At 42.2% G+C, this 25,211-nt stretch overlaps 1 protein-coding gene across 6 annotated transcripts; it reads left to right on the top strand.

Moving 5' to 3' along the window:
* Positions 1 to 476: 476 nt before the first annotated feature.
* ubap2l (ubiquitin associated protein 2-like) lies at positions 477 to 25,211 on the top strand. 6 transcript variants are annotated; one of them, XM_079368785.1, is made up of 30 exons: positions 477 to 564; positions 1,912 to 2,049; positions 2,558 to 2,635; positions 3,550 to 3,660; positions 4,176 to 4,350; positions 4,935 to 5,036; positions 5,204 to 5,249; positions 10,821 to 10,865; positions 12,358 to 12,464; positions 12,772 to 12,831; positions 12,944 to 12,996; positions 13,176 to 13,261; positions 13,831 to 14,011; positions 14,216 to 14,417; positions 14,741 to 15,066; positions 15,308 to 15,480; positions 15,769 to 15,889; positions 16,426 to 16,465; positions 16,575 to 16,767; positions 16,891 to 16,957; positions 17,237 to 17,555; positions 18,049 to 18,137; positions 18,258 to 18,311; positions 18,412 to 18,493; positions 18,985 to 19,202; positions 19,411 to 19,516; positions 20,760 to 20,885; positions 22,807 to 22,874; positions 23,057 to 23,251; positions 23,748 to 25,211. In XM_079368785.1, exons 2-30 carry the CDS (start codon positions 1,954 to 1,956, stop codon positions 23,841 to 23,843), a joined length of 3,615 nt encoding a protein of 1,204 aa, XP_079224911.1. In that variant the 5' UTR covers positions 477 to 564; positions 1,912 to 1,953; the 3' UTR covers positions 23,844 to 25,211. The 6 variants fall into 6 exon arrangements, with proteins under 6 accessions (XP_079224911.1, XP_079224912.1, XP_079224910.1 ...); XM_079368786.1 differs by lacking the exon at positions 477 to 564 and adding an exon at positions 571 to 759 and having other exon boundaries at positions 18,264 to 18,311; XM_079368784.1 differs by lacking the exon at positions 477 to 564 and adding an exon at positions 571 to 759.

Genomic DNA, 25,211 nt, shown 5'->3' with positions numbered 1-25,211 from the left:
TTATTGTGTTAGTTAATAAAACTAAAACCTAATCATTTTTTAAAATATTCTATGACACTATCTTATATTATCAACACAATAATTTGATAGTTATATGTACTTGTTTATATAATACTGTATGTATTGTTCTACATATTTAAAATAGTATTTGTGTTTATTCTTAACTTTCTCATGTAACTTTCTCATGTTTTTTTTTTAACATCTTATCAATAAATTCCCATCTTATGGCTCTACATGCGTGTTTACAGTAATTAAGTAAATGTGTTTCTTGTTAGATAAACGCAAACCACCTGATTACGAAGGTCTTCCCCTCACTGTGTGCCAATGTTTATTTTCTGTTTGGCCTCCCAGTCCCTCACGTCATATCTACGTTTATAATATCAAACCGTATATTATATTATTATACTACATTATTATATTTATATTAATATTTTAAAAAAAATCTTCAATATATTTATATTATTATATTAGTGAGTGGTCACGTGGTGTGGGTCCAGTTTCCTCGAAGCGCTCCGTGTACCACGTGACTCAGCTCTCCGTGGTGTCAGAGTGGAAAAGAAACAGGTAAATTCAGTCTCTCGCTTATTGTGTGAGCGAGTCGGTTCGTTATTTTTTGTTTCCCCCCAATTTAGCCGTATCAAGTCGGGAGGGGGGGTGTTCAGTTATTGTATCCTGACACAGATCCGACCAGCAAGTCAACAACGAGACCACTTTGTCGGTCGGTTGTGTAGCAGTGTCTAATATTGAGCCGGGTTTCTGGTCAGTATCGCCTGTTATTTATTTTTATTTTAGGGGCCTGCAGGCCTACCCTTCAGCCTCGGTTATTTGTGTTAAAAGACACCCTGCTTTTAGATCATACAGCGGCCAGAATTGTTGTAAATGAAGGTGCACTTTTTTTCAATTTTTTATTAGGAGCCGTTATGTGCTAACGTTGTTAGCGTTAACTGGCTAACGTCGCCTAGCTATGCGTTGGTTAGTTAACTTAGCATGGGCTAACTAGCAGACCACTGGTGTCAGTGTAGAGACATGGGCGTTTTGCTTTGGTCGAACATCAATGCTATACCACTTGCTTGTAACTGATTAGCCAATTAAGCTGCTAAATTCTGTGTTTTTTGCGGTTATTTTTTCCGGCACTTGGTTAGCTGGTGTGCTAAACGGTAGTCAAAGTTAGCCTCGTTGACGCCATGAGGTGAAGCCTTGAGAAGAAGCGGAAGCCCACCCGAGTCTTCATCTATGGATGCTTTCCCCCCACGCCTCAGTCACTCTCCTATTTAGCTAGTTGGCTAGCAATTTGACCATGTGGCTGGCTCATATAACCGAGTATGTTCCCCCAAGGCCTTGGCTTTAAGGCTTGTTTGTGGGCTAGTCCAAGCAGGGGGTTTTTACGTAACGTGTGCACGTTTAAGGAGCCGCTGTTGATAGCAAGGTGCACAGTTTGTTATCGGGAATGGATGTGACCTTAGTTGGCTGTCAAATTAGTGTTTTGTTTCCCTTGTCATTTGATGGTTATATCTGTCAATCACTAATATGTGACTATGCATCCGTGTTTCGTGGTTTACGTGATTTAAACGCACCACAGAGAGAGCATTGCATAATGTCTTGAGGTAAATAAGTAGGGTGATGTTGTGCACTTGTAAGCCCTCATTGCAGCAGCACCGTAGCACTCTTATTTCCCGGGTCAAACCCGCGGGTTAGCCTGAGAAAGGGTCCAAAAAAGGGCCCTTTGTCTTTTTCCAGGCGTTTCTACCAACACAGCTCCTCTTGACAACACTTCTGGCTTCTCCCCACTCAGCTATAAGCTGTCTGACAGTTTGAGGAAGTAGTCTTCAAGTATTAGTACCAGACATGCATATGGCAAATATGTAATTGTGACAGCTCTGTGATTAATTTCTTATCATTTTCTTTCCCCAGGTCTGATTCCTTTGTAAATACTGTTATTTGTATATACTGTAAATGATGACGTCCATGGGCGGAAACAAAGCCCGGGGCAACTGGGAGCAGACACAGGGCCAGACACAGAGCCAGACACAGCACAAGCAAAGGCCTCAGGTACCCTCACTCTCTGGTGCTTCAGCCTGTCAGCACTGGGGTTCAATTAAGGCAATCCATATGTACTTGATGTTACCAAACCAGTTAGAGAGAGAGTTACTAGTTTGATGGTGTACGCCACAAATTGGGACTCAACTGTTACATAGAAATCACCATATAGCCTAACATGACTTGTTATGATAGTGTGTTAATTACTACTCTTAGGTTTTGACTTTGAATGAGGTTCAAGTAGTCTAAAACCAATGTTTATTAAAGTCAGGCTGGTTATTTTATCCATATTTTGACCATCAGAAAACAACTCTCTGAATTTAGGCTTTAAGGGGTTACAGCTCCAGCCTGAACCTGAAAAAATATGTCTCTTAACCGGGAAAAAAAAAGAAGAAAAACAGACAATCGTACATCATTAAAATCTAGAGTTTGTGTAAGTCTGTGATTGGAGGCTCTATCAGGACGTCTATATTCTGCTTCTGTAATTGCAATTTTTTGGACATTTGTCTCCTTTGTGCAGGCTACTGCAGAGCAGATCCGACTCGCCCAGATGATTTCAGACCACAATGATGCAGACTTTGAAGAGAAGGTCAAACAGGTGAGATGCACATCCCTTTGCCCTACTTAAACTTCCCTGCGTTGTACCCTCGGTATGCATGCATAGTTCTTTTGTGCATTTTGTTTGTCTGCATGTATCTTTTTATATGTATTGGTCACAAAGCACAACAAGGAAGTGATGCAGAATACACTACATTTAGTAGATGCTGTGATGGTTTTGTTTGTTTCTTCCTTGTATGGAGAGGTTTAAAATTGGAGTCGTCTCGCTGAATATAACAGTATGCTGTTACTGACTGAATCTCTGCTGTTCATTCAGTTTATGAACGACTTCGCACATCTCCTTTACTTACTAACATAAGTGGTTAAATTTATTTCCAGTGTTATCATGTAGGACTTTAAATCAACATGATCTGTCAACATTAATGATTAAGTCAGTGTCCGTCATCCTGCAATTTAGCGTCAGTTTCACAGCCTTTGACAAAAACGCAGGTGAAGCCACTTTGATGTTTACAGGCTGTAGATTACATTTTGAGGACTGTAAACACATGTTTCAATTCAGCTCGTATTTAGCAAACACTATCACATTGTTTCTGTTAAGAAGGCCCTAGAATTTAATCCAAGGTCAGAAAGTTGTGTACACAGGTCATCAGGACCTTCTGATTAGAGTTTACTTTCTGAATACTAAATTACAATGTCTGTTGATGTCAGGGACATCAAATAGAGAGCATGGTGTCACAGTTATTTTTATTTTTTGTACAGTTACATGTGTTAGAGCCTCCAAAGTGATCAAGATGCTGAATCCCTGCTGACAGCAGGTGTTCTGTCATTTAACACTGGCTCTGATTCATTTATGCTTTAAAATCCTTCTGCATACATCTACACAAGATTCTTTAAAGAATGAAAGTTTCCACCAGGGTTTTCCTGTGTTTCATTGTCCCTCTCTTCCTTTTCCAGCTGATTGACATTACAGGCAAGGATCAGGACGAGTCTATGATCGCACTGCACGACTGCAACGGGGATGTCAACAGAGCCATTAACGTGTTGCTGGAGGGTAGCCCAGACACTGTGAGTATCCGCTTTGTGTGAGGGCTTAGCACTGCAGGGGGCATATTCTGGAGAAATCTGTGCCACAATGCATTAGATAACTATGGCATTGGTTCAGTGCTGACCATTGTCATGTTTGGATAATGTGAACATGGACAGAGGCAAAACACATTTTCTCAGATAAAGAACCAGGCAGGTGCACAGATAAGTTCACTGAATACATGCTCTGTACTTCCCCCATTGGTCAGTTTGTTACTTCTGCATGCCTCTAGTTTGTTGGCACTAACCCGTTAAAAGGGGGCAGCTGAGGCTGCGTTTATAGGGGACCATTAAAGACAGAGTTAAGCTAGTCGCTGGAGAGCTACCTGAGCACTGCCAAAGTGCCCTTGAGCTGGGCAAGGGCACCTCCGGGATGTGCACTCTTCTCTCCTTGACATCCCATCTCATGTATGCATGCAGTTATTTTCAATTTGATCATATTCAGGTAGAAACTAGAAGTGACCAATAGGGTAACATTGTCTTCATTTCTTCTGAAGGACTCTTGGGAAATGGTGGGAAAGAAGAAAGGGGTGTCAGGCCAGAAGGAGACGAGCCAGGGAGAGACCGGAGACGAAGGAAAGGAGAACAGGGAGAAAGGAGGAGAAAAAGATGTTGCACGTCGTCGAGGTGGAGCGCCACGCAGGGGCCGCGGTGCTAGCAGGGGACGAGAGTGTGAGTGTTAACTATTACCTCATGCTAGTGTTGTATGCTTACTTCTCTGGCTGTTCTCTCTGCCCTCTGCTACCACAATTTGTGTCTTAGAGAACTGGTGTCTACCTGCATAATGAGCAAGCCTGCATGCTAGATTTACAACATGAAATCAGTTCCTCTCATCAAAAACAGACCCTACACAGCTCAATATCTTTATCTTTGAGTGATAAACAATTGTCAGTGTCAGTCGTGTGTCCAAAATAAAACTACCCTGGTAAGTCATTAATGGGAGGCACTTAAAATGAAGCAACTGTATTTCTACAGTTTGACTTTCATGAACTGGTGAACTTGAATGAACACTGGCTACACTCTGTAAGTTAATGTTAACCATAGAAATGGCCTTATTGATTCATCATCTAATGTGTCGAGGCAGCTAAAGTGAGCAATCAATGTGCTGCTTAAAAGTTGGACCTTTGTCCCTTCCCTGCAATGTAGCAGGAGTCATCGAAACTTTTTATGCAAATAGTTTTCACCCAGCTTCTCTGTAGACGGTAACACATTGTAGCACTGTCGATGAAATGTCATTCTTTGCTTCTCAACCTAAGTTCGTGGTCAGGAGAACGGCCTGGATGGAGGAAAAGTTGGAATAGCTGGACGGGGTGCAGAGCGGGGCCGAAGGGGAAGAGGCAGAGGAAGAGGGACTGTTGGTAAGTGGTTGTAATATCTTTTTTGGATATTTATCAGATCAAAACAAACATGGAACGAGGGACCCCTTTTGTTTTCATGTTTCTAATGGATCCCCATCATTCTTCATTCTGACAAAAGTTGTCAAAATGATAAATAAACAGAAAGCGATCTCTCCTTGTCTCCGCAGCAGTGTCTGCACGGCGAGGAGGCAGATTTTCGGCGCAGGGAATGGGGTAAGTGAACACCTGCGTTGCCTAAAATCAGAGTCCCCTTTGTTCCACTTTTACCTGTTGCCATGGTCACCAGAGAGCAGGACCCCAGCCTATTGTTTAGCCTTAATCCAAAGGAGGGAGGACATATGTGAGCCAATGGGATGGAACAGTGTGGGCAGAATGTCCCTCTACACAGAGTTTATTTAGTGAGATTTGGATAAATCCACTTAGGAAGAAGGGACACATTTGGTTAACTGAACTATACTCTCTGCTCTCTGGCCCTAGGCTTCAGGATAATTCAGTTGTATTTGGCTTGTTCTGTGTATGAGTCCCTGTGTGTGCAGTCAATCATTCGGGTATGGAAGTTGATGAGTTGGCATCTTGAATGGTAGGTGTCATAACAGAGGAAGTACTTCTCTCAACTGTATTGACATGCTTCACTCATTGAACATCGTTTCATGTACGACGTCGTAGCAGAGCTTCAGTTGTCGTAACAAACGTGATACCTCTGTCGATGAGCAGCCAGATTTGAAGTTACTCCGCAGCTATAGAATCTTTGAATCCTCTACTGAAGTAGCCCATGTGACATGGTGCGGCTTTCTCTCGTGAAGTTAAGTGCTGAGTTGCTTCCTCCCAAGCATTCAGGCCTGAATGTTGTTTCCACTCTTGCAGGAACACAGAATCAAATGTGCACTTGAAAGCTACTTTAACAGTGCCATAAATCAATAATCGAGGAAAGAAAGCTCATGAGATGATGGCATGACATGAATTAAACAACGTTAAAGAGTGACGGTGTAAAACGCAGATGTTGGTGCACACTGTAGCATCAAGGCTACAAAGCCTCATGACTGTTTATGGCCTGTGTTTGTCTGATGCTTAGCAGATTTGTAGAGTGCACTACAGGTGGGAACAAATATTGATACAGCAATATGTTGGAGTCCTGACGTGTGCAATCCAAGAATCACGACTGGCTCCAAATATCAAGATATTAATTTTTGAAAACATGGTGCTTTAAACTGATTTCCCCGCCAATTTGACCAGCGTCAGTACTTGACTCCTTACAGTGGTGTAAACAAGTATTTTATAGCAGTGTTACAGTAATAAAAGGGATTGCAGATTTTATTGCAATTTCACACATTATGACCCACCTCATCCCCTTCAAATAAGCCAGCTTTGAGAGAGAGAGAGACTGCTGGTGGTGCTTTGAGAGCGAAACATGCAGAAGACCTTGGGACACAATCAGAGCCATTGTCTTTCATAAGACACCATTTAGTGCTTGTTTTATTTCCTTTGGCTTGTAGGTGTTGCCCTGTGTGCAAAACAACCAAAGTGTGTTTTATGGCAAAAATCCATGTTGTGGTAGAACATAATACCCTTCCCTGTATTGATGCTAGTTTACAGTGCATCTTTAGACAGCGGGGGAAAGTAGTTAAGAGATGGATTTGCTGCTTTAAAGAAGCTAAAAACAAGAATATGGAAAATCCTGCATGATACAAACTAGGGTAATGAACTAGACGCATGGCAGGAATTTTAATGCAACTGAAAACTAAAGCTGACAGAAAAAGACGCTGCTCCACTGTATTACCGTAGCGTAGCGCAAATCGATTGTAGAAGCTATCAATACTCTCATTATAGAATCCTTTTACATTACACCACTACCAACTATTAGCACTGTAAGGACAGGGGAAGCGTGTCATTAATGTATGCTCACATTACCTCATTGGCACGCAAGCAACAAGATTGTGGCTCGATTGGTAACAGTAGTTGTTAAAGGTACAGTCATACACGCACAGGTTTACATAAAAACTAGCTTTTTACATACAAGAATGTTAAAGTGTAAAATGTTAAAAGGTTATCAGAAAGAATGGGATGTTTGTTAGATACAGGCTTGAGTTTAAAACCCACTGAGAACATACAAGTGGCTTCATCTCAGTTTTTGTCAAATGCTGTGAAACTGACATTTAATTGCAGTGAATTTTTGGGGACCTTTTGAATTCCTTAGTTAATGAGACATCGCTGTATATACTGTCCTATCATTGTCTTGCTTTGTATGCATTATGAAGGGCGATGTATCCTGTGCCATGCTTTGCACATCATATCTTTCCTCTGATTCTTGGACCCAGATATTGACTTGAAGGAACACTACACTATGATTAGTTTCCCGTTGCTTATGATAGGCTTGTATTTGTCGAGCAGCATGCGAGGGTCTCTCACCTTTTTAATAACATGCAGTGCTTGCTGAGGTGTTTCTTTATTACCTAACCCCTTCATCTCAACCAACACATCAGCTCTGTGATCACTTTTGCTCCTTGCTGTTAGCAGACACGCTAACAGCTTGGCTTCAGATGATTTTATGGGGAGGTTTGCATTTAAGGTGTGTGCATCTCGTGCTGCTGGGGGCATAATGGTATGTGTACTCATCCCTAACCATACCAATACAGATGTCTCGGTTCTGTCCATGTAGTTATTGAACAAATACGTTCAAATATATCCAATCTTCAATCCAGGTGGGAGGAAAGCTTGTAACTGTAACCAACTAATATTGGACAGCAAATGCAGAAGAACAATCGGTTACAGGGAACACAAGAAGAGTATCATAGATAACAAGGTGGAGCTGGAAGACCCTCCCTTCTTTAAACGTATAACTCTGTAACGTACCATTTCAAATGGTATTACAGTCCTAATTCAGGACTTTGAAGAGATCTGTAGCCTCCTCCTTAGAGTCGATGCACCTGCAGGTTGCCATGTCATGGACACATGAAGCTTCAGTGTTTAGCCAGCTCTGCATCAGTCTTTCTGCGTTCTAACCTCTTAGATTTTCCAAAGCATCTACAATATTTCCCCCGGTCTTACCCCAGTCTAGTCATGGAGCTTATTAAAACGCAGAAGCTTTTTAGGTCTCTGCCATGTCGATTTTTTTCTTCTTCTTCTTTTTTTTAACTTTTTATTATTATTTTCAGTGCATCGTCACAATACCTTCAATCCGTGACATAAAAGCCATGTCGGTCGATCAGATAGGTTTTGTCTTTAGGGAAGACGCCGCTGAACAAAACAAAGTCAAACGTAAACATGGGGACAAACTGAAATGCAGGTTATTTATTTTTCTATTGTTTCAGAGGGGTTAATTTCTACTTTAAAACAAAAAATTGTCGTTTTCATTTGAACTGATTCTGTGATTTGAGTTCAAAATATTCAAGAAATAACAAAATAGTTCATGAAATATGTACGAAAATATCCCAGCTTCAATAGTTGAGCATATTTGCAGAGAGCATGTCGGTGAACTATGAGGGCAAAAAAACAAAACTGAAATAATCGTAATCGAGGTAAAATGTTGAATTCGTCGATGATTGATTTGAAGTCATATCGCCCAGCCCGACCACTTCATTAACTGTCACACCTGCAGGGCTGCTGTCACCTGGCGAACCAAGGGCCATCCACAACAAACCATTCAGGACAGGAATTGAAAACTTAGAAGGACGTTCTTGCTGCTTTGTTGTCAGTGAAGACAGCACTTCAACATAGCACTTTTTCTTATTGACTGATGCAACAGCAAGGTCATTTTATGATTTTTAATTCAGCAGACCTCTTACATACTGCTCCTTTTTAAAGTATGGCAGACTTATCAGCTCGGAGTAATCATTCTTCTTTCAGAGTAATTGACTTAAAAGGTAATCATCCATATGGCTCTTTCATTTTCTTATATTCAACGTTGAATTCATTTAATATTTGAAAGTCAGTAGATGTATTTCATCTTTCTTTTTTTATTTCATATTGCTGTTCTGTCTGTTAAATGTTAAATACACTACAGGCTGTACTAACCTACATCCTACTACATCAAAGATCATACTGAGGTGCCGTGCACTGTTTACCTTGCATACACACATTCGGCACAAACATCTTTAAACTGTGAGCTCGTGAGGGAGATGAGTCCCACGCTTCATTAGTGATGAATAAGCTGATCAAAGAGTTGAAACTTGGAGGACTTGGAAGAATATTGATCTAAAACACTTGTATTCACAAGTCCTGTAGGTATTTTTTATTTTCAAAGAGACGGAAGCTAATTGATGCAGTAAACATCTTTTTGCCAAATATTTCATACAAATGCACTCAGACTTTCCTTTTTTAAAGAGTGGCCAAGAGAAGGAGAAAGAAACTGTGTGTAATGCTGTCTCAATAATCTACCAGATATGTAACCTTGGCAGGAAATCGAAGCTGCATTCAAAACCCAAATCTGCAGCATGACCCGTGTAGCTAAGTTATTACTCCACTGCAACCAAACAGATCGTTCACATCAGATTTTTGGCCCCTTGATTTACCCGTTTAAATCTGTGAAACCTTATGTTTTCAACAATAATTTAAAACCGTCCCCAGTCTGACAGAACTGTTGACGAATGGCTTTAGTGTATGGTTAGTCCTGTAATGTTTCAGAATAATTAAAACATTTTCTTCTTAGTCTAATAAAGTTCCCAAATCTCCTGATTTTCTCCTTAAAGGAAAGTGCAGATGGATTCCCCCTTAGATTGATTATTTATAGCACTTTGTTTTCTTGGCTGCATCACACCATGGATTTAAAACTGTACTGTGCTGATCTTGAATCATTGCCGTCAGACTGTGACACATCCAGACTAGTGTGGCTTTTACTGCAGTGTGTGTGTGTATACTGTCCATCTCTGATGTTGCCTGGTGTAAAGGAGTTTTGGTCCTTCGGCCAATTGTATACATTTGTTTAAAAAAAAAAAAAAAAAAAAAAAGTATTGTTTGGCTTATTGACAGTGTTGCCTCCTTTTGGGCATTTGTGTTTTTATATAAAAATCCTTGTGTGGAGTGTGCAGAATAAATCCAATAGGATAAATTGTGAGTTTTTGGCTGCATATGTGAAGACTTTGTTTGCTATCTTAAACGTGCACTATGGACTTTAGGTAGAGAAACGTGAAAGTTGGAGAAGTGTTTAGATTCTGTGGTATATATTTTTAACTCGACACAAACAGTCCTCAGAGGAAAATGTAGAAAACTGTTTGAAGACAAAATGTTGCGCGAGAAGTAATGGTGGGGGGTCAGAACTGTAACTCTCCTTGTGGCTTTTCAGCTTCAAACAGTACTGTCCACGGACCCATTTTTTTCCATTTGAATAAAGTGTGCATTTAGTTCAGAAAATATAGCATGGAATTATTTCACTTCTTCAACTTTCAAATGTCATGACCAAATCTCCGTAGTGTGCCTTTAATTTTGTGTGTGAACATAGCAAACGGTTTCTTTTAGTAGAGGGAGGCAGTAACCATGACTGGTGTATTCCTGAGTAGTATTAATGACAACATGATTTGTAACTGTTGCATACCGCTAAACTAGACACCAGTGATGGTGTTTTGATGAGGTGGGTTTGTGTGACTGTTTGTTTACCCTGCTCACTGGCTTGCCTTGATTTGCAGAATGACTTGACGGGTATTAGTGTTTGTTACAGAACTGGCACAGGCAGATTGAAGGCATTTTGCTTAAGCTTTTGCTCTGGATTGTGGTTTGAAAAAGAAAAGCTTTATATCATGCTGAAACTTTGATGTGCTTCTTGTAATTGTTGCCATTATTTTTCCTCTGAAGCCAGATTGATAAGGGGCCCAGATTTGATATTGCAGATGGTGAGAGGTGAGTGCATCGCCTCTGTTGTGTGTGTGTGTGTGTTATTCTTGCCTTTTGTTAGGGAGCTTTTTATTGCCATAAAACAGGATGATGTAATGTAGTATAACAGGATGTTTTTTTTTTTTTTTTTTACTTCTCAATCTATTAATAGGACAAGAAAGAGAAACAAGCTTCCTGGAATGTGACGTAAAATCAGTTCACGCCTTAAATGTTCATAGATTTTCGGGGTCAACTAAAAGGGCCAATAGTGAATATTTTGAACTGATGTGCATTCACACGAAGAAAAAACAATGTTCTGTCAAATTTAGAATTTGAAATATATCTCCAACATAAGACTAACTTGAAATGCTCCACCGAGACTCTCCTGCTCAAAGCTGCTCTCGTCTCTGTGCGCGTTAGTGGCAACCAGGCGTCGCGGTTGATGTCACTCGTGTGACATCTGGCCAATCAGACAGGGTTGTGGGCGGGACATTAGCTGAGACCCTGAGGGAAAGTCGCACCTGCAATGGAGTCAAAGTAGCAGACCTTTTCTTTTTTTTTAATCCCATAGAATAAAACGCAGTTCCAGATTCAACAGCCAAATGCCGTGGCTGATAATCAGTCCATTAGGCCCAGTAGCTTTTCACAGGACGGCAATAGACAAATAAAGAAAGCAGCTTGGCTTGGCTTCACTGAAAAGTGTTGTACTTCATGTTGCTAGGTTGCAGCTTTTATTTTCCCAGCATACGCTGAAGTGTCAGGTTAACAAAAGGCTTGTAATCCCAGGAAGTAGTTGAGAAACAACACAGAGTATAAGAAGCTTAAACCTTTGTATTTGCATGTTTTGACTTTTCAAATTCAGTCTTTTATCATTTCCTCTTCATGTCTTCCTGTTTTAACCTCATTCACTTCACCCTTATGTGTGTGTCACTGTTAAAACATATTGATTTCAGCAGTGCTCGAGTGTCGCCCATCAGTACTCATAGTGCGATGAACAGGCGCAAATCCAAGCACATCTTGTGGATTGGTTTCCAAAATGTTGATAATTCCCATGTGTTGTAAAATAACACGGTCTCCATTATCTTAATGATAGAAAAAAAAGTGAAAGTGTTACAAACTAAAGATGTTCAGCTGCTGCACGCAAAAGAGAGCACAGCAGCTGTCCATTTCATTTCACAGCTCAGCAAATTCAGTTTCTCAAATCCTCACTGCTCCTCATAAAACTGCACAAGTTAGAGTTACGATATTGTGCAGGAGTTTACCTTCTGTTTTTGCTACCTAAAAACAAATAACTCAGTATTGTTATGTTGCTGTGGTATTAAAACAGGATCAAGGTATTTGAGAAATATTGTATTAAAATGAAAATACTTTTTTCGTGAAAGCCTTATTAAGAAATCAAACCAGGGTCTTTTGACCTATAGTAGGTTAGTTTGGAAACCAGGCGTGTGCAGGTACATAGCTGTAGTGTCAGTGCGTTAACTTCATTGTCAACTCAACCATCTCTTGCTCTCCTTCTCAGAACATTCAACCCTGCTGACTACGCGGAGCCGGCTCAGACAGAGGAGAACTACGGTGGGGGCAGCACCTGGAACAACACAGGAAGCGTGGAGATGGAGGAGGGAGCAAGTGAGTGAATTTATTAATAAATCCAAGCCCTCCAATAAAAGACGTTTATCTGAACAAAGAGACATCTGTTTAACACCCAAACCGTTTTAAACTCATGTTCAGCATCGTCCGTAAAGATGAGAAGGCCATTCTATAAGGAGTATTGGTTCGACCCTGCAGAAACTCATAAACCGTGCATGTTTTACAAAAAGCCAATTCACAGCTTTGTGTTTCCTCTCTGGTGTCAGTGTGTCCACGTGACCAAAGATGAAACGCCTCCTTTTTATTTGGTTTACCTTTTGATCTCCTCGCCTCTCTTTGTTTCCAGGGTTGGAGTATTCAGCCGGAGAGGGCACAAATTACCCGCCCAAGTTTGACTCTGCTCCTGGTCAGTCTGTCTTCACTTCTCTGCTTTTTTTTTTTCTGTAGACATACTGTATTCTTTTTGAAGCTTTCACTGCCCATCTCCATCATATTGAACAGTTTCTCTTTGATTGTAGGAGCCTGGAGGACTGCCACGGAGGAGTGGGGCACTGAGGACTGGAATGAGGATGTGAGTGTTGTCTGCATTTCCCCTCATTCAATGTCTGTAGCTCTTAATGTAACATTGTAGGAGCACTTCTAAAGAAAATCAGAAGTCAAAGAAGAAATCTTTTCTTTTCTTTTTTTTTTTAAAGCTTTGTTTATTTCTGTACATCTCACTAAAATGTCCTCCTCTAATTACCCGTGCAGCTTTCAGAGACCAAGATATTCACAGCTTCCAGTGTTGCGTCCATTCCTATGCCTCAAGAGAATGTTACCATCACCAAAGGACAAAGGTGGGCTTCTCCTTTATTAGTGTGAAATATTAAAAAATGTTTCCAAGAGCAGTTCTTACATGGTGAATTACAGTGAGTACACGGAGCAGTTTCCCCTGTCAGCGCTCATTTTCACTACAAAACAAATGTGCTGCACTGCAAAAACACTCAGCGTCTGCTGTTTTTGTCTCTTTGCTGTTAGTTGGAAACGGTTCAACTTTTGGAACAGTGCCTTGTCAAAAACAAAGGCAGGGCGGGACTTTTGGTCTGTGAACTTTTTGTCATTTTCCAGATGTAGAGCTGCTACTGATGTCAGGGCACGAGACCTCGACATTGTTTTAGAGATTAAAGCAATTCATAAGCTCACGCCAAACCGACATTACCGATGGAAGCTAAAGTAAACTTCTGTAACCCAGCAAGCTGATCAGAAGCTCTCCGAAACAAAGGTTGTGAGCGCTGAGAAAAGATGGCTGGACGTGGAGGAAGGACACAAGTCTTCAATGATGAAGCTTTCTTTGTACTGAAAGTGTACTTGATCAAGGGTCAGCTCTCTATTCTAACTCACAATCATACATGACTCTTTGCTTTAGGATTGACCTTGCGGTGCTTCTGGGGAAGACTCCCCCATCCTCGTCCTCAGAGACAGAAAATCCCCCCATGGAGGCCACCCAGCCCCCCTCCCTGTCTCAGTCACTGGTTTTCAGCAATTCCAAGCAAGGGGTGCCCCTATCTCAAACACCCTCCAGCACCCCGTACACCCAGCACAGCATGGTGAGACTCCCCAGAAACATACATGTATTTCTCAGTATTTGTTTGCATCCTTCTGCATGTTATATCCTGCTGTCCTTATGCATGTCTTAATTTTTAAACTCAACCACTTCCTAATCACTGTAAATATGATGTGAAAATTCAGGTCACGTCACAATTACGATCAATATTCGCCGATTGCGACTCTTTTTTTCACAATAATTGCAGGTCAGCATGCTGAGCAAGGGTTTCGGGGATGTGGGCGGGGACCCCAAAGCAGCGAGCACGGGGACCACTGGCTCTCAGTTCCTAGAGCAGTATAAAACAGCTCAGGCACTGGCTCAGCTGGCCGCCCAGCACTCCCAGACAGGAGCTCCAAACACGGCGCCTTCATCCTGGGACACCAGTGCCGCCTCACTGGGACAATACGGTGAGAGGACGTCATGTGTTTGAACGTCTTTAGAAGAGAACATGTTGAAGTTTCCTTGTACACCTAACACAAACACCAACATGTGAGGGAGAAGTTTTGACTTATATATACTAATAATTTATACTTTATTAATTCCACAAGGGAAATGTGTTTTTGCACTCTGTTTAATGAACATGAACACACATTCTTAAATCATAAATGTTTCCACTGAACAGTTCAGAGATTCAAACTCACAACTATATCTAACTTTGATGTGTCATATTATCATTAGGTGTCTTGTTGTCTATTGATTGAGAATACATTTTTGCCTGTCTTTTTTCCAGACGTGAAGACTCAGCCAGAGTCTTCGGTCCATTCGCCCTTTGCAAAGCGGCAGCCGTACCAGGCCGCCACCTCGACCTCGTCCATGTTGGATGTTTTCCTGCAGGACAAAGGCCTGCCTCCTTCCTCTGCACCTTCTTCTTTACCCCAACAAACGACATCTTCGCCCCACGCGGTGCCTCCGCCTGCTTCCGCCCTCCCCAAAATGGCAGCGGTTCCCTCTCTAGGTCAACAAGTTTCCCCAAGTTCCTCAGATGCCCAGAGTCCCCTTCCTCTGCAGCAACACAAACTCAAACAGCAGAAGAAGAGGACCTCTATTTCAACAAAGGTGTCGTATTTTAAGTGATATCATACGAGGTCACATACAGCTGATAACACACATCCAGTGAAAATCATTCATTTTTATACTTTTTCTTTAAATGAACATAAAAGCTTTAATTTCAGATGATAAAAAAGTTTATAAAACAGATTCTGATTGGCTGTATCGACTTGACTCGGGCTTCGTTCTTGAAGCCTGACAAACTCATTCTGTTCAAGCCAAGTCTATAAATGCCTTTTTAATCCCCCAGATTCCTGCGATGGCAGTGGAGATGCCTGGCTCAGCGGACATCTCAGGCCTCAATCTTCAGTTTGGAGCGCTGCAGTTTGGGTCAGAGCCAGTTCTACCGGAGTACGAGTCCGCCCCCGCATCCTTGAGCCCAGCCAACCAGGTTCAGAACAGCCTCTACGCAAGCCCCAGCAGGTTAGTACATTCACAACACAACCCTGCAGAGATGTTACAGCACTGTCAATATTTTGGAAGTGCAGAAACCATTTTATAAACACTCGCCCCATCAACAGTCGTGTGTGTTTGAAGTTTAAACGTACAGAATAGTGGTTGGCCTATGAATAAAGCTGTTTTTAAGAATCATTTCTTAGAAGGGGATCAGTTTATTTAAGTGGGTTTTTATTGTGAAGAGTGTTTAAAATGTAGCTTTGGTCAGGTCAGTTCAACTTAAACTTATCTTGCTGGTAACTTTACAATCTGCAGTGAATCAGCTGCAGCTCTCTCCAACTCCAGTCAGATGGACATGTACGATCAGAGAGCAGCCCAGACACGGCGCTACCCTCCCTCCGTCTCCTCCTCCCCTCAGAAGGATCTGCAGCCAAAGGTAAGCACCAGCCTCTCGAGTTCGCTGAAACTTTCAATGTTATTTGACCAGTTCAGATTGTTCCTGTTGTATGATTGTGCTTTGAGGAGTGGCCCATGTGAACGACATGCTTGACCCTCACATCATCCTGTACCCTTTCCAAATCTCGTTCTAGAATCATCTGACTCAAAGTACTTTAAACAAACAAGACTTAGCAAACTAAAATGCCCACTTAATAATTACACAACACTAGTCTTATATATGTTGTACTACTTAATTATGTGAACTGAATATTAAAATGTGAGCACGTCTTCGATGCGAGATGTCAGAGCCCTTTTTATAAAATGTTTGTTTTGATTTGATCTACCGTTAAATCCGCACAAACTCATGTAGAGATCCATTAATCTGAACTCACATATTGAAGTGATAATGGGAGCTGATGAGCGTTTATAAACTTGTCTGTTACTCCGATGACTGAAGAGCCTGACACGTTTCAACTTATCAATAGCCTGTTTCCATGGAAACCTCTGAGCTTACCCTCATTGTTGGTTTTACAGAATGGCTACAGTTCAATACAAGCGACACAAGCTGTGGATGGTAAGTGACTATTTAACACTTTTTTTTTTTCTTCTTTTTTTTTCCTCGAACACTCGCACACTTTTTTTACTTGATTCTACAAATCTCTCTCTCTTCTGTCCCTCCACAGCTGCAGCAGGCTCTGCAGTCAAGCTGGCCTCTGATTCGGTCACACAGGCCTCTGTCTCCAGCATGGGCACTTTGACTGACAGCTGCCCAGGCCCCGCCTCCTTGTTGACCACATCCAATCAGACATCCCTTAGCGCTATGGGGCACAGTGAAGACCTGCCTCCGAGCACTCTCCCCCCTCCTCAGCACAACAAGTGAGTTGAAGCTAAATGAACTCTCTTTGTTGCGTCATAGCCTCTGAGGAAAGCTTGTATCTGTAAATGTCAGGTGGATTTGGCGAGTAGTGAGACATGCTCATAACCGTGTTATTTTTACAGCTCGCACCCATCACAACAGAACAGCCTAGCTCAATCTTCAGTCCGGACATCAAACTCAAGCTTACTGGTGAGCTCTTTGTGTTTGTCTTTATGAAAATTCAACTTGTGTACCTGATTTATCGTCTTTCTTTTTTTTATTTTATTTTTTTTATGAAAGACACTAAACCAGACGGTGAACAGTGATGATCTGTTCTTGCTAATACTACAGTGTTCTTCCCTCATTTCTCTGCGACTTTTGAAGCTGCCCTTCCTGTTGCAGCAGACAAACACATTCGATGTCCCCCTAATGGAAATCTTATCCGATCAATCCTAACCACATCTTTTATCTTTTCCCATTCATCTGCAGCATCCGAGCGTCGACGGCGACTCCAGCCTGCACTCTTCCTCCTTCCCTTCCTCCGTCTCAGCCGTGCAGTCTTCATCAGTCCCCTCCTCTTCCTCGGTTGCGGCGCAGGTGTCACTCGGAGCCCCTCAGCCCCCCTCCATGGGCTCTGGCACAGTGTCAGCCCCCTCTGGCCTCGGCCCTGTCAGCAGTTTGGCTATGGGTCTCAGCGCTGCCTCCATGGGGGCTCCAGCTGCAGCAGCTGCTACGATTTCAGTCTCCACGGCGGCCTCGCTGATTTCTTCTGCTGCTTCCTCATCACGCGGCTCTGCAGCATCCTCAGGTGAAACACAAGCACGAAAACAGATCCTGGAAAACACATGGTGTACTTTTAAATGTAGAAAAAACAGTTTTTGTTTGTAGCTGTATGTGTTTTTGCAAGTAGCATTCCCAGTCAGTATAGGCTCGAGGATTTTTCAGTTTTATTTTGCATCAGTTGCTGGTAAGATTATTGCCACAATTCTGCTCTTCTTGTGCCCTGAGTATATAGATGAGATAAATCTAAATACAATTGAAGGGATATTTATTTTCCGAGCTTTGTTTGACCATTTGATTATCTCTTTGCTGCCCGTTGTTGCAGCCTTTTATCATATATGGGACACCGTTTTTCATGGCTTCATCATTTGAGGAATGTTTCTGTTGTTTGCTAAAATAGGTTGGGTTTCTGTTTCCTCATTGTCTCTCGTTGTGTTTTGATGATTCTCAGTCACAGTTTAAAGATTGTGAGAAGAAATGAAGGCACTATTTTAAAGTTTGTCATTGTTTTGTGTACACAGGGAAAGCACCTCCAAACCTGCCACCTGGAGTGCCCCCTCTACTGCCCAACCCATACATCATGGCCCCAGGACTACTGCACGCCTACCCTGTAGGTTTCTGCCAATGGTTCAGTCAGTCTATGAACATTCTGAGCTTTACCAACGTTTAGCAGATTTCACGTTGTATCGATAGCGTCTTGATTTTCTGACACATTTCCTGTTCGTGTCAGCCTCAGGTGTACGGCTATGATGACCTGCAGATGCTGCAGACAAGAATACCGCTGGTGAGTTTTGTCTTGTACTGCTGGAGTAAAAAACACAGAACTTGTTATAGCTCACTGCTTCATGGTCTGCATTCTAACTTCCATATTTTCCCCTCTCCAGGATTATTACAGCATCCCTTTTGCAACTCCAACAACAGCACTTACTGGCAGAGAGGGCAGTCTGACAAGCAACCCTTATTCTGGTGAGCGACGTCGCTAAAAGTTGAGCTAACTGAGTCTTTTCAGAAGTTAAGTGCATGTTGGAGAAGCTACCTGATGAAGGAACAGTCGAAATGGCGCAAATTTGAAACCATGAACCAAACATGAAGAAGTATTAGGCACTGAGCTTACTGTTGTGGACTGTACTGTGCAGGGTAGATTGTCCACATTCCCATTCCCTAGATAGTAAATATAGAAAAGAAAGAGAGTCTGATTATCACAAAGAAAACAGTAAATGCATCATTCTAATATTCTGTAACAGCAGCTGCTTTCTAAAGAACAAATAAGCAAGGCGACATCTTTGTGGTCCGTCTGAACCTTTAAGTGTGTTCCGCCTGTCACTCTGACAAAAAGATACCAGATGAACAATTTTGTCAAAGTTAACTGCCTATATTGATATGCGTACATTAAAGACTTGTGTTTGTAACTTTTTCATGATATTTTTAAACACTCACTCCCCCTCGTGTGTCTGCAGGCGACTTATCAAAGTTTGGTCGAGGTGATGCGTCGTCCCCGGCTCCAGCCACCACGTTAGCTCAGACACAGCAGAACCAGACGCAGACGCATCACACCACACAGCAGCCCTTCCTCAACCCAGCGCTACCGCCTGGCTACAGCTACACAAGCCTCCCATACTACACTGGCATGCCGGGTCTGCCCAGTACCTTCCAGTATGGACCTGCTGTGTTTCCAGTGAGGACATTTAAACCTGCTACAGAAATGTCTTAAACTACAGTCCATTTAAAGAACAAGCATTTATAATTATATATATTCTTTTTTTGTTTTTTTGTTTTTTTCCCCACCGTCGACACATTTTTATCATAATTTTTTGACATTTTTTGTTCTTTTTTTTCTTTTTTGATACCATGACATTGTCTTTTTCTTTTTCCCTTCCGTTCAGGTGGCTCCTACCTCGTCAAAACAGCACGGAGTGAATGTCGGTGTGAATGCATCAGCCACACCCTTTCAGCAGGCTAGTGGCTACGGTTCCCATGGATACAGCACTGGTGAGGCACTAAAGCACATTGAAATGGCACGATAGAGGGGTCGCACAGATCCCGCCCTGCATACCTACACAGCAATAACTCAGCGCTGGTTCTCAGCAAACATGAACACGACGCTTGTGACGAGGCAGTCGTCAATGGTTGACGTTGAAACATTTTGTTTGCTTGTGCTCAGTTGAACTGTTGACCTCGATGTTAATGATCAGTTTAAGGAATTGAAATAGTAAGGATTGGTTTTCTGAATATTTGAATAGCATTTGCATTTTGTACTTTCCTTTCTTTGCAAATACAAGGAATATGCTTCAATATGAGAGATGGTTTGAATGGTGCAAACGTGTCACTTCTTATCCCAAGGATTCTAATGTTCAAATAAAGGGGACTGCTTTTTAAACCAAATGGAGAAGCGCTAATGGGCCTGCACAGCAGCACCGAGCTCTGCCTTTTTAAATACTAGATGGGTTAGATTATCAGTCTCCTGCTGTCTTCCATATCTTTGCTTTGCTCATTTCAGAAAGCACACACATTAACCTTAAACACATCAACAAATGGAGCACCTATCATCTGGCCATATGTCTTAATGGGACACCCCCCCCCTCCCCTCTCTCTCTCTCTCTCTGAGCACATTTTCTTTCAGCAGTGTTCATGTTTCCCAGTGGCCTTTTAGTATCTCCTCACTTGATCACTTTATATTCTACATTTGCTTCACAAGGGATGCTGTTTTGTTTATTTTCATACTCTACTTCATCACTCAACATCCACCCATGTGCAACACCTATTTGTTCTATGCTGGACCATCTGCTGCTTTCCGCCATCACCCGACTCAAGCTCACCCTCCAACCCCTCCCCTCCCACACACACAACCTGCCTGCCCCCTCACTCCCCCCCCCCAACTCCTCCCCCTCAGACCTGGCTCAAATGGTACTTGCAAATGATGTTGGCGTTGATTCTGACCTGCTCGTTGTACTGCATTGGCAGGCTTTCCACACCAGACAATGCATTTGGTGTCAGAGTTCAGATAATTGCAGCAGAGTTTAAAAAAATAAAATAAAAAAAAAAGCTGAACTGATACAGAACAGAGAACTCTGCACTATCTGTGTTATCGCAATGTGGTAAAACCTGTCCATGTGGTGATTAGTTTCAAACCAAACGCCTTGCCGTATTTGCAAACACTATCTGAGGCAGGTCTGCGTCCCCTGCCTGGTGTGTCTAATGGTGTGGGCTGCGGCTGTGTGTCTGACTGTTGCAGGCTATGAGGATGTGGGCCAGGCTTCAGGGAGTGGGGATTTCTGTAAGGGCGGATACGGCACTGCCGTGGCCGCTGCCGCTTCTGCACAAAACAAGCCAGCCAGCTCTGTCAGCGGGCCTGGAGTCGGTGAGTGCCGCCACATGCCAGATAAAAACCAAGAAGGAGAGAGAGAAAAAAAAAACCCTGTCCCTCCCGTCTTCCTCCTTGTGTCACCAATCATCATTCTCCCCCTCTTTGCTCTCGTTCCTTAGCCTCATCGCTGATGAGCTGACCGCCATATTACATCCGCTTTTAAGACAGCCCAATGCAGCCTGCCTCTCTTACAAGCCATGTCTGCCATTCTGTCTGTAACTTTTTCTCCTCCAGGGCAACTCATCATCAGTCCAATCTGGTTTAAATCTTCTAGAAAGTTACATGAGTATCATTTTAAGAGTCAAAATGTGTTAGGTCACAATGAAAGTGGCTTTTGTAAAGTGATGAGTTCCTCTGGTTGATGCGCTCCTAGATTTCCCTCTGTGTAGCTTGCTGTTCATTCATATCATTGCTGATCTGTCCTTCTCCAGAGTATCGAGTTTGCAGCCTGGCGGGTAACAGAATATCACTTTTAAACCAAATGGATTTGTAGGTTTATTGTATTTTTTTTTTTTTTCAGACATGCATCTCGTTGGACAACTTCGATGGCAATTTAATACGCTGGTCCCCTGTCTCATTAATCTTTTGAGACACATAAAGCTGCATAAAAGTCCCACTTAAAGTGGACATAGAAGTAGTGCTGTAACACTTCCTACACGGCACAGGTCTGATTCTAATGACAGAGGCCTTCACTGACTGAACAAAAAATACAAATGAAAGATTTTAAAACTACAGTTGGGTTTTTTCCTCCCTAGCATTTCCTTAAAAAGGCTGTAAAGTACATTCATTCAACTGACACAATGTTCGTTCACTTGACCTGATTCATGAAGAAGCAGCGTCGCATGTTAACATGAAAGTAACTAGCTGTGTCGTAAATGACCACTGTGAATTGTGGAAAGCATTTATAAAGAAGTGATTCCACAGCTCTGTTGAATGTGTGGTGTGCTGTCTTTGTACAGCGGGCTGCTTCTATAAAGGATGAACGGATGGTTTGGACACAGATTAGATCAGTGACTGTGGAGGATAAAGCAAACATCAGCCAATGAGCTATGGTAAAACAAAGGCAAGCAAGGGAAAAAAATGGTCATTCAATGCAATACAGTCATGGCTCTCACCATGACTGTATTCTTTCTCTATAGCAATGCTCACTATACAGCATATCGTTCTGCTTCTTAGTCCTCTGAGTTTTATTCCCTTCAACAGATTTGTGTTTCTCTGGTAGAATAAAAAGATGGAGCAGGAGGAATTTAAATGTTATGTGAGACGTGTTATTGCACCAACATTAAGCAATGTGATCGCTTCTCTAGCTCAGATTTGTAGTCCAAAGTTTAGGGACTTGGAGGCATTTTGCCATGTTGACGACGCAAGAACTGATACTTGATAGCATGAATCTGTCTTGTTAAGTGTTCGTCTACTGCACACCAGCTGAATTTTTTTTTTCCCGTCCCCATGGCGATCCAGTGGGGTCAGTGCATGCCAGAACAACCAGTGTGGTAACCACCAGATACAGTCAGACACTGTGGCTGACTGGCGTTGACACGCCATCATCCCCGACGCTCTCTCTGTCTGTCTTCTCATCACATCCCTCTTCGTCTCTTCATTTCTTCACTCTATCTTTCTGTGCTATCGTCACTAAGGGGAAATCCTCCACAGATCATCTATGGACGTATACTGGCATAGATGATCACGTGTGACATTTCTGAGAAGGCTTTTCTTCGATGCTTTAATTGAACATGTTTCCAGACAACCACAGTTATGTATCATTGTTTTTAGTGCAGTATAGAGGAATGCTGAGGGGTAGATTTGTGCTCCTAATGTGGCACAGGGTTTTTAGATACATGTAGGTGATCCTAAAGTCCCTTTTACTTGCTCCGTTTGTCCAGTTTTTGGACTCATGTCTTCTCTGTCTTTGCAGGTGTCTCTGTGACGTCAAGCAACACAGGGGTACCAGATATTTCAGGGTCTGTTTACACAAAGACGCAGGTAATTATAGAGCAGAAATGTTGACTTTATCAAGCCACAGTTAATGGAGGGTGCCAAGACATTTTTCCTCCCTGCATTCAGACACATTGTTATAAAATGAGATGTTCTTCTCACCAGGACAGAGCACATGAAGAACAGGTGAAACCTGACTCGTCTGTTCTTTGTCTCGCTTGTTCCCACAGTCGTTTGATAAGCAGGGTTTCCATGCCGGCACACCAGCAGGTTCCTTCAGCCTGCCATCAGCTCTGGGGAGTGGAGGACCAATCAACCCACCTGCTGCAGCTGGCTACGCCCCGGCCCCCTTCATGCACATCCTCGCACCGCACCAACAGCCCCACTCGCAGATTCTGCACCACCACCTGCAGCAGGACGGGCAGGTAGCGTGCATGCTGTGGTTGTTGCTTGTCTCCTTCAGTCAGTGCAGGATGTCACATATCTGAGTTTAATTTAGTCGGTCCCGTTTGCTCGCTTGAGCTCGTCACTGGAAAAACTCAGACTAACAGACTTTCATGTGCGATGCAATGAGGGCTCTGATTGAGACTCGTTGCCTGAGATCTTCAGTGACAATGAAACACGAGTTTTATGTTATGAAGATTGAGTATAATTGGTGACGAATGGATGTTAGTGTTGAGATGTTAGTGTTAGGTGTGAGTATGTGTAGTTAGTTATATATGTCAAAAATAGCTCCTTTCAGCACTCCTGTAAGTGCAGTCAAATCTGTCCTTGTCAAATGAGCCACAAAGTGTGCATTCGTTGCTTCATAATGTCACCAAGCAACTCAAGAGCAAACGTGTCATGATAGATGGATAGATAGATAGATACTTTATTGATCTATGAATGAACCGCTCACATGCACTCTGTCCTTTCTCGCAGAGCGGCACTGGACAGCGCAGCCAGAACGCCTCCATTCAACAGAAGTCTCAGATCAACAAGTCGGCATACAACAGCTACAACTGGGGAGCAAACTAACATCTGCTGTCGGGCCCCACCAACACACCCATAACGTTAACTGAAGCAAAGGAGGAGGCACGTCACTCCTTCCGCAAACAGTCTCCACTGAGAAAGCCCCTCTTCTCCTGCAGAGATTCCTTCCCCAGTCTCTTAGCCCAGCACTCCTTCAGCTCTGACTGCGGTCAGAGGAGGTGCTGTGCTGAGAGATCCAGCATTCTAAAGATGCATGGATGGGGGGGGAGGGGCTTAGACCAGAGGGGAGGCAGGAGTATAATGGTTATAGAACTACACCGTCAAGAGGTGATATATTGAGTGTTGGGAACTTGTAACGTGTTAACAACCCCACCCCAACCCCTTATTTTCTTTCACTTTTATGTAACATAGAACTGTTTTCTAAAAGAATGAACGTTTCCTGTATGGTTGCTCTTTTTCTGTCTCTCCCCTGTTTTTTTTTCTTCTTCTTGCTGATGGGGAGGAATGAAGTACTATCTGAAGGTGGGGGGACAGGCTGGTTTTGTATTTCTCACCCTCAGCTCCCCATTCCTTAATTTTGGAGGTAGCTCTTCCTTACGACACAAAATACCCAAACACAATAATTAGCCTAATTGTCATTTTCTTTCTCTTTTTTTTTTTCATTTTTATGTCATTTTAAGTTTTGAAGAAACAATTCTCTAAAATAGGTAGAGTTGTGAAGTTTATTTTTTACCAAATATATATATATATACATATATATATATAAAGACATATAAGTGAGCTCACTGACTTGGACTGTGAGGAAAGTGTGTTTGTCATGTGACTGCGTGCATGTTTGTACACGGGGGCCGGGTTGTGTACTGTGCTTTGTTTTCTTCCTAGCACAGGGTTTTTCATTATCCAACGTATGTACAGTAACTGTTCCCATGAATTATAAATATGTTGCATCAAGGTCCCACCTATTCTGCAAGAGATGTGGAGAAGGATTTCTAAGGCCAATACACACCCAGTCTGCCTTCCAGTGTGTTTTATTTTTGTTTCTTAGGCCCCCCCACCTCCTCCCCGCTCCACCACCTGTCCCCAATTGTAAGAAAACCTGCAACATTGAAATACTGATGGACAGAATTGTACTTTGGGTTTTTTTTGTCAGTGATTTATTTTTTCTTTTTGTACTGTGCGTTTTAAAACAATTTAAATGGATAAACTTGTCTTGTACATATATAAAAAAACACAAGTACTGTAGTCCCTGTTTGTTTGGTGGCTTTCTCCTTTTCCTTCTTAAATCTTTGCAGACTTGTTAGCTTTTTGTTTCAAATATTTTTTTTTTATTTTGTAAAAATATATAAATATTAAGTAAATAAACAAAAAAAGACATTTTTCATCATTTTCAATGTGAATGTCTTTTAAACTATA

This window comes from Symphodus melops, assembly GCF_947650265.1.
Source record: "Symphodus melops genome assembly, chromosome: 18".
Lineage (NCBI taxonomy): Eukaryota > Metazoa > Chordata > Actinopteri > Labriformes > Labridae > Symphodus > Symphodus melops.
This window is presented reverse-complemented; position numbering and strand designations above follow the sequence as displayed.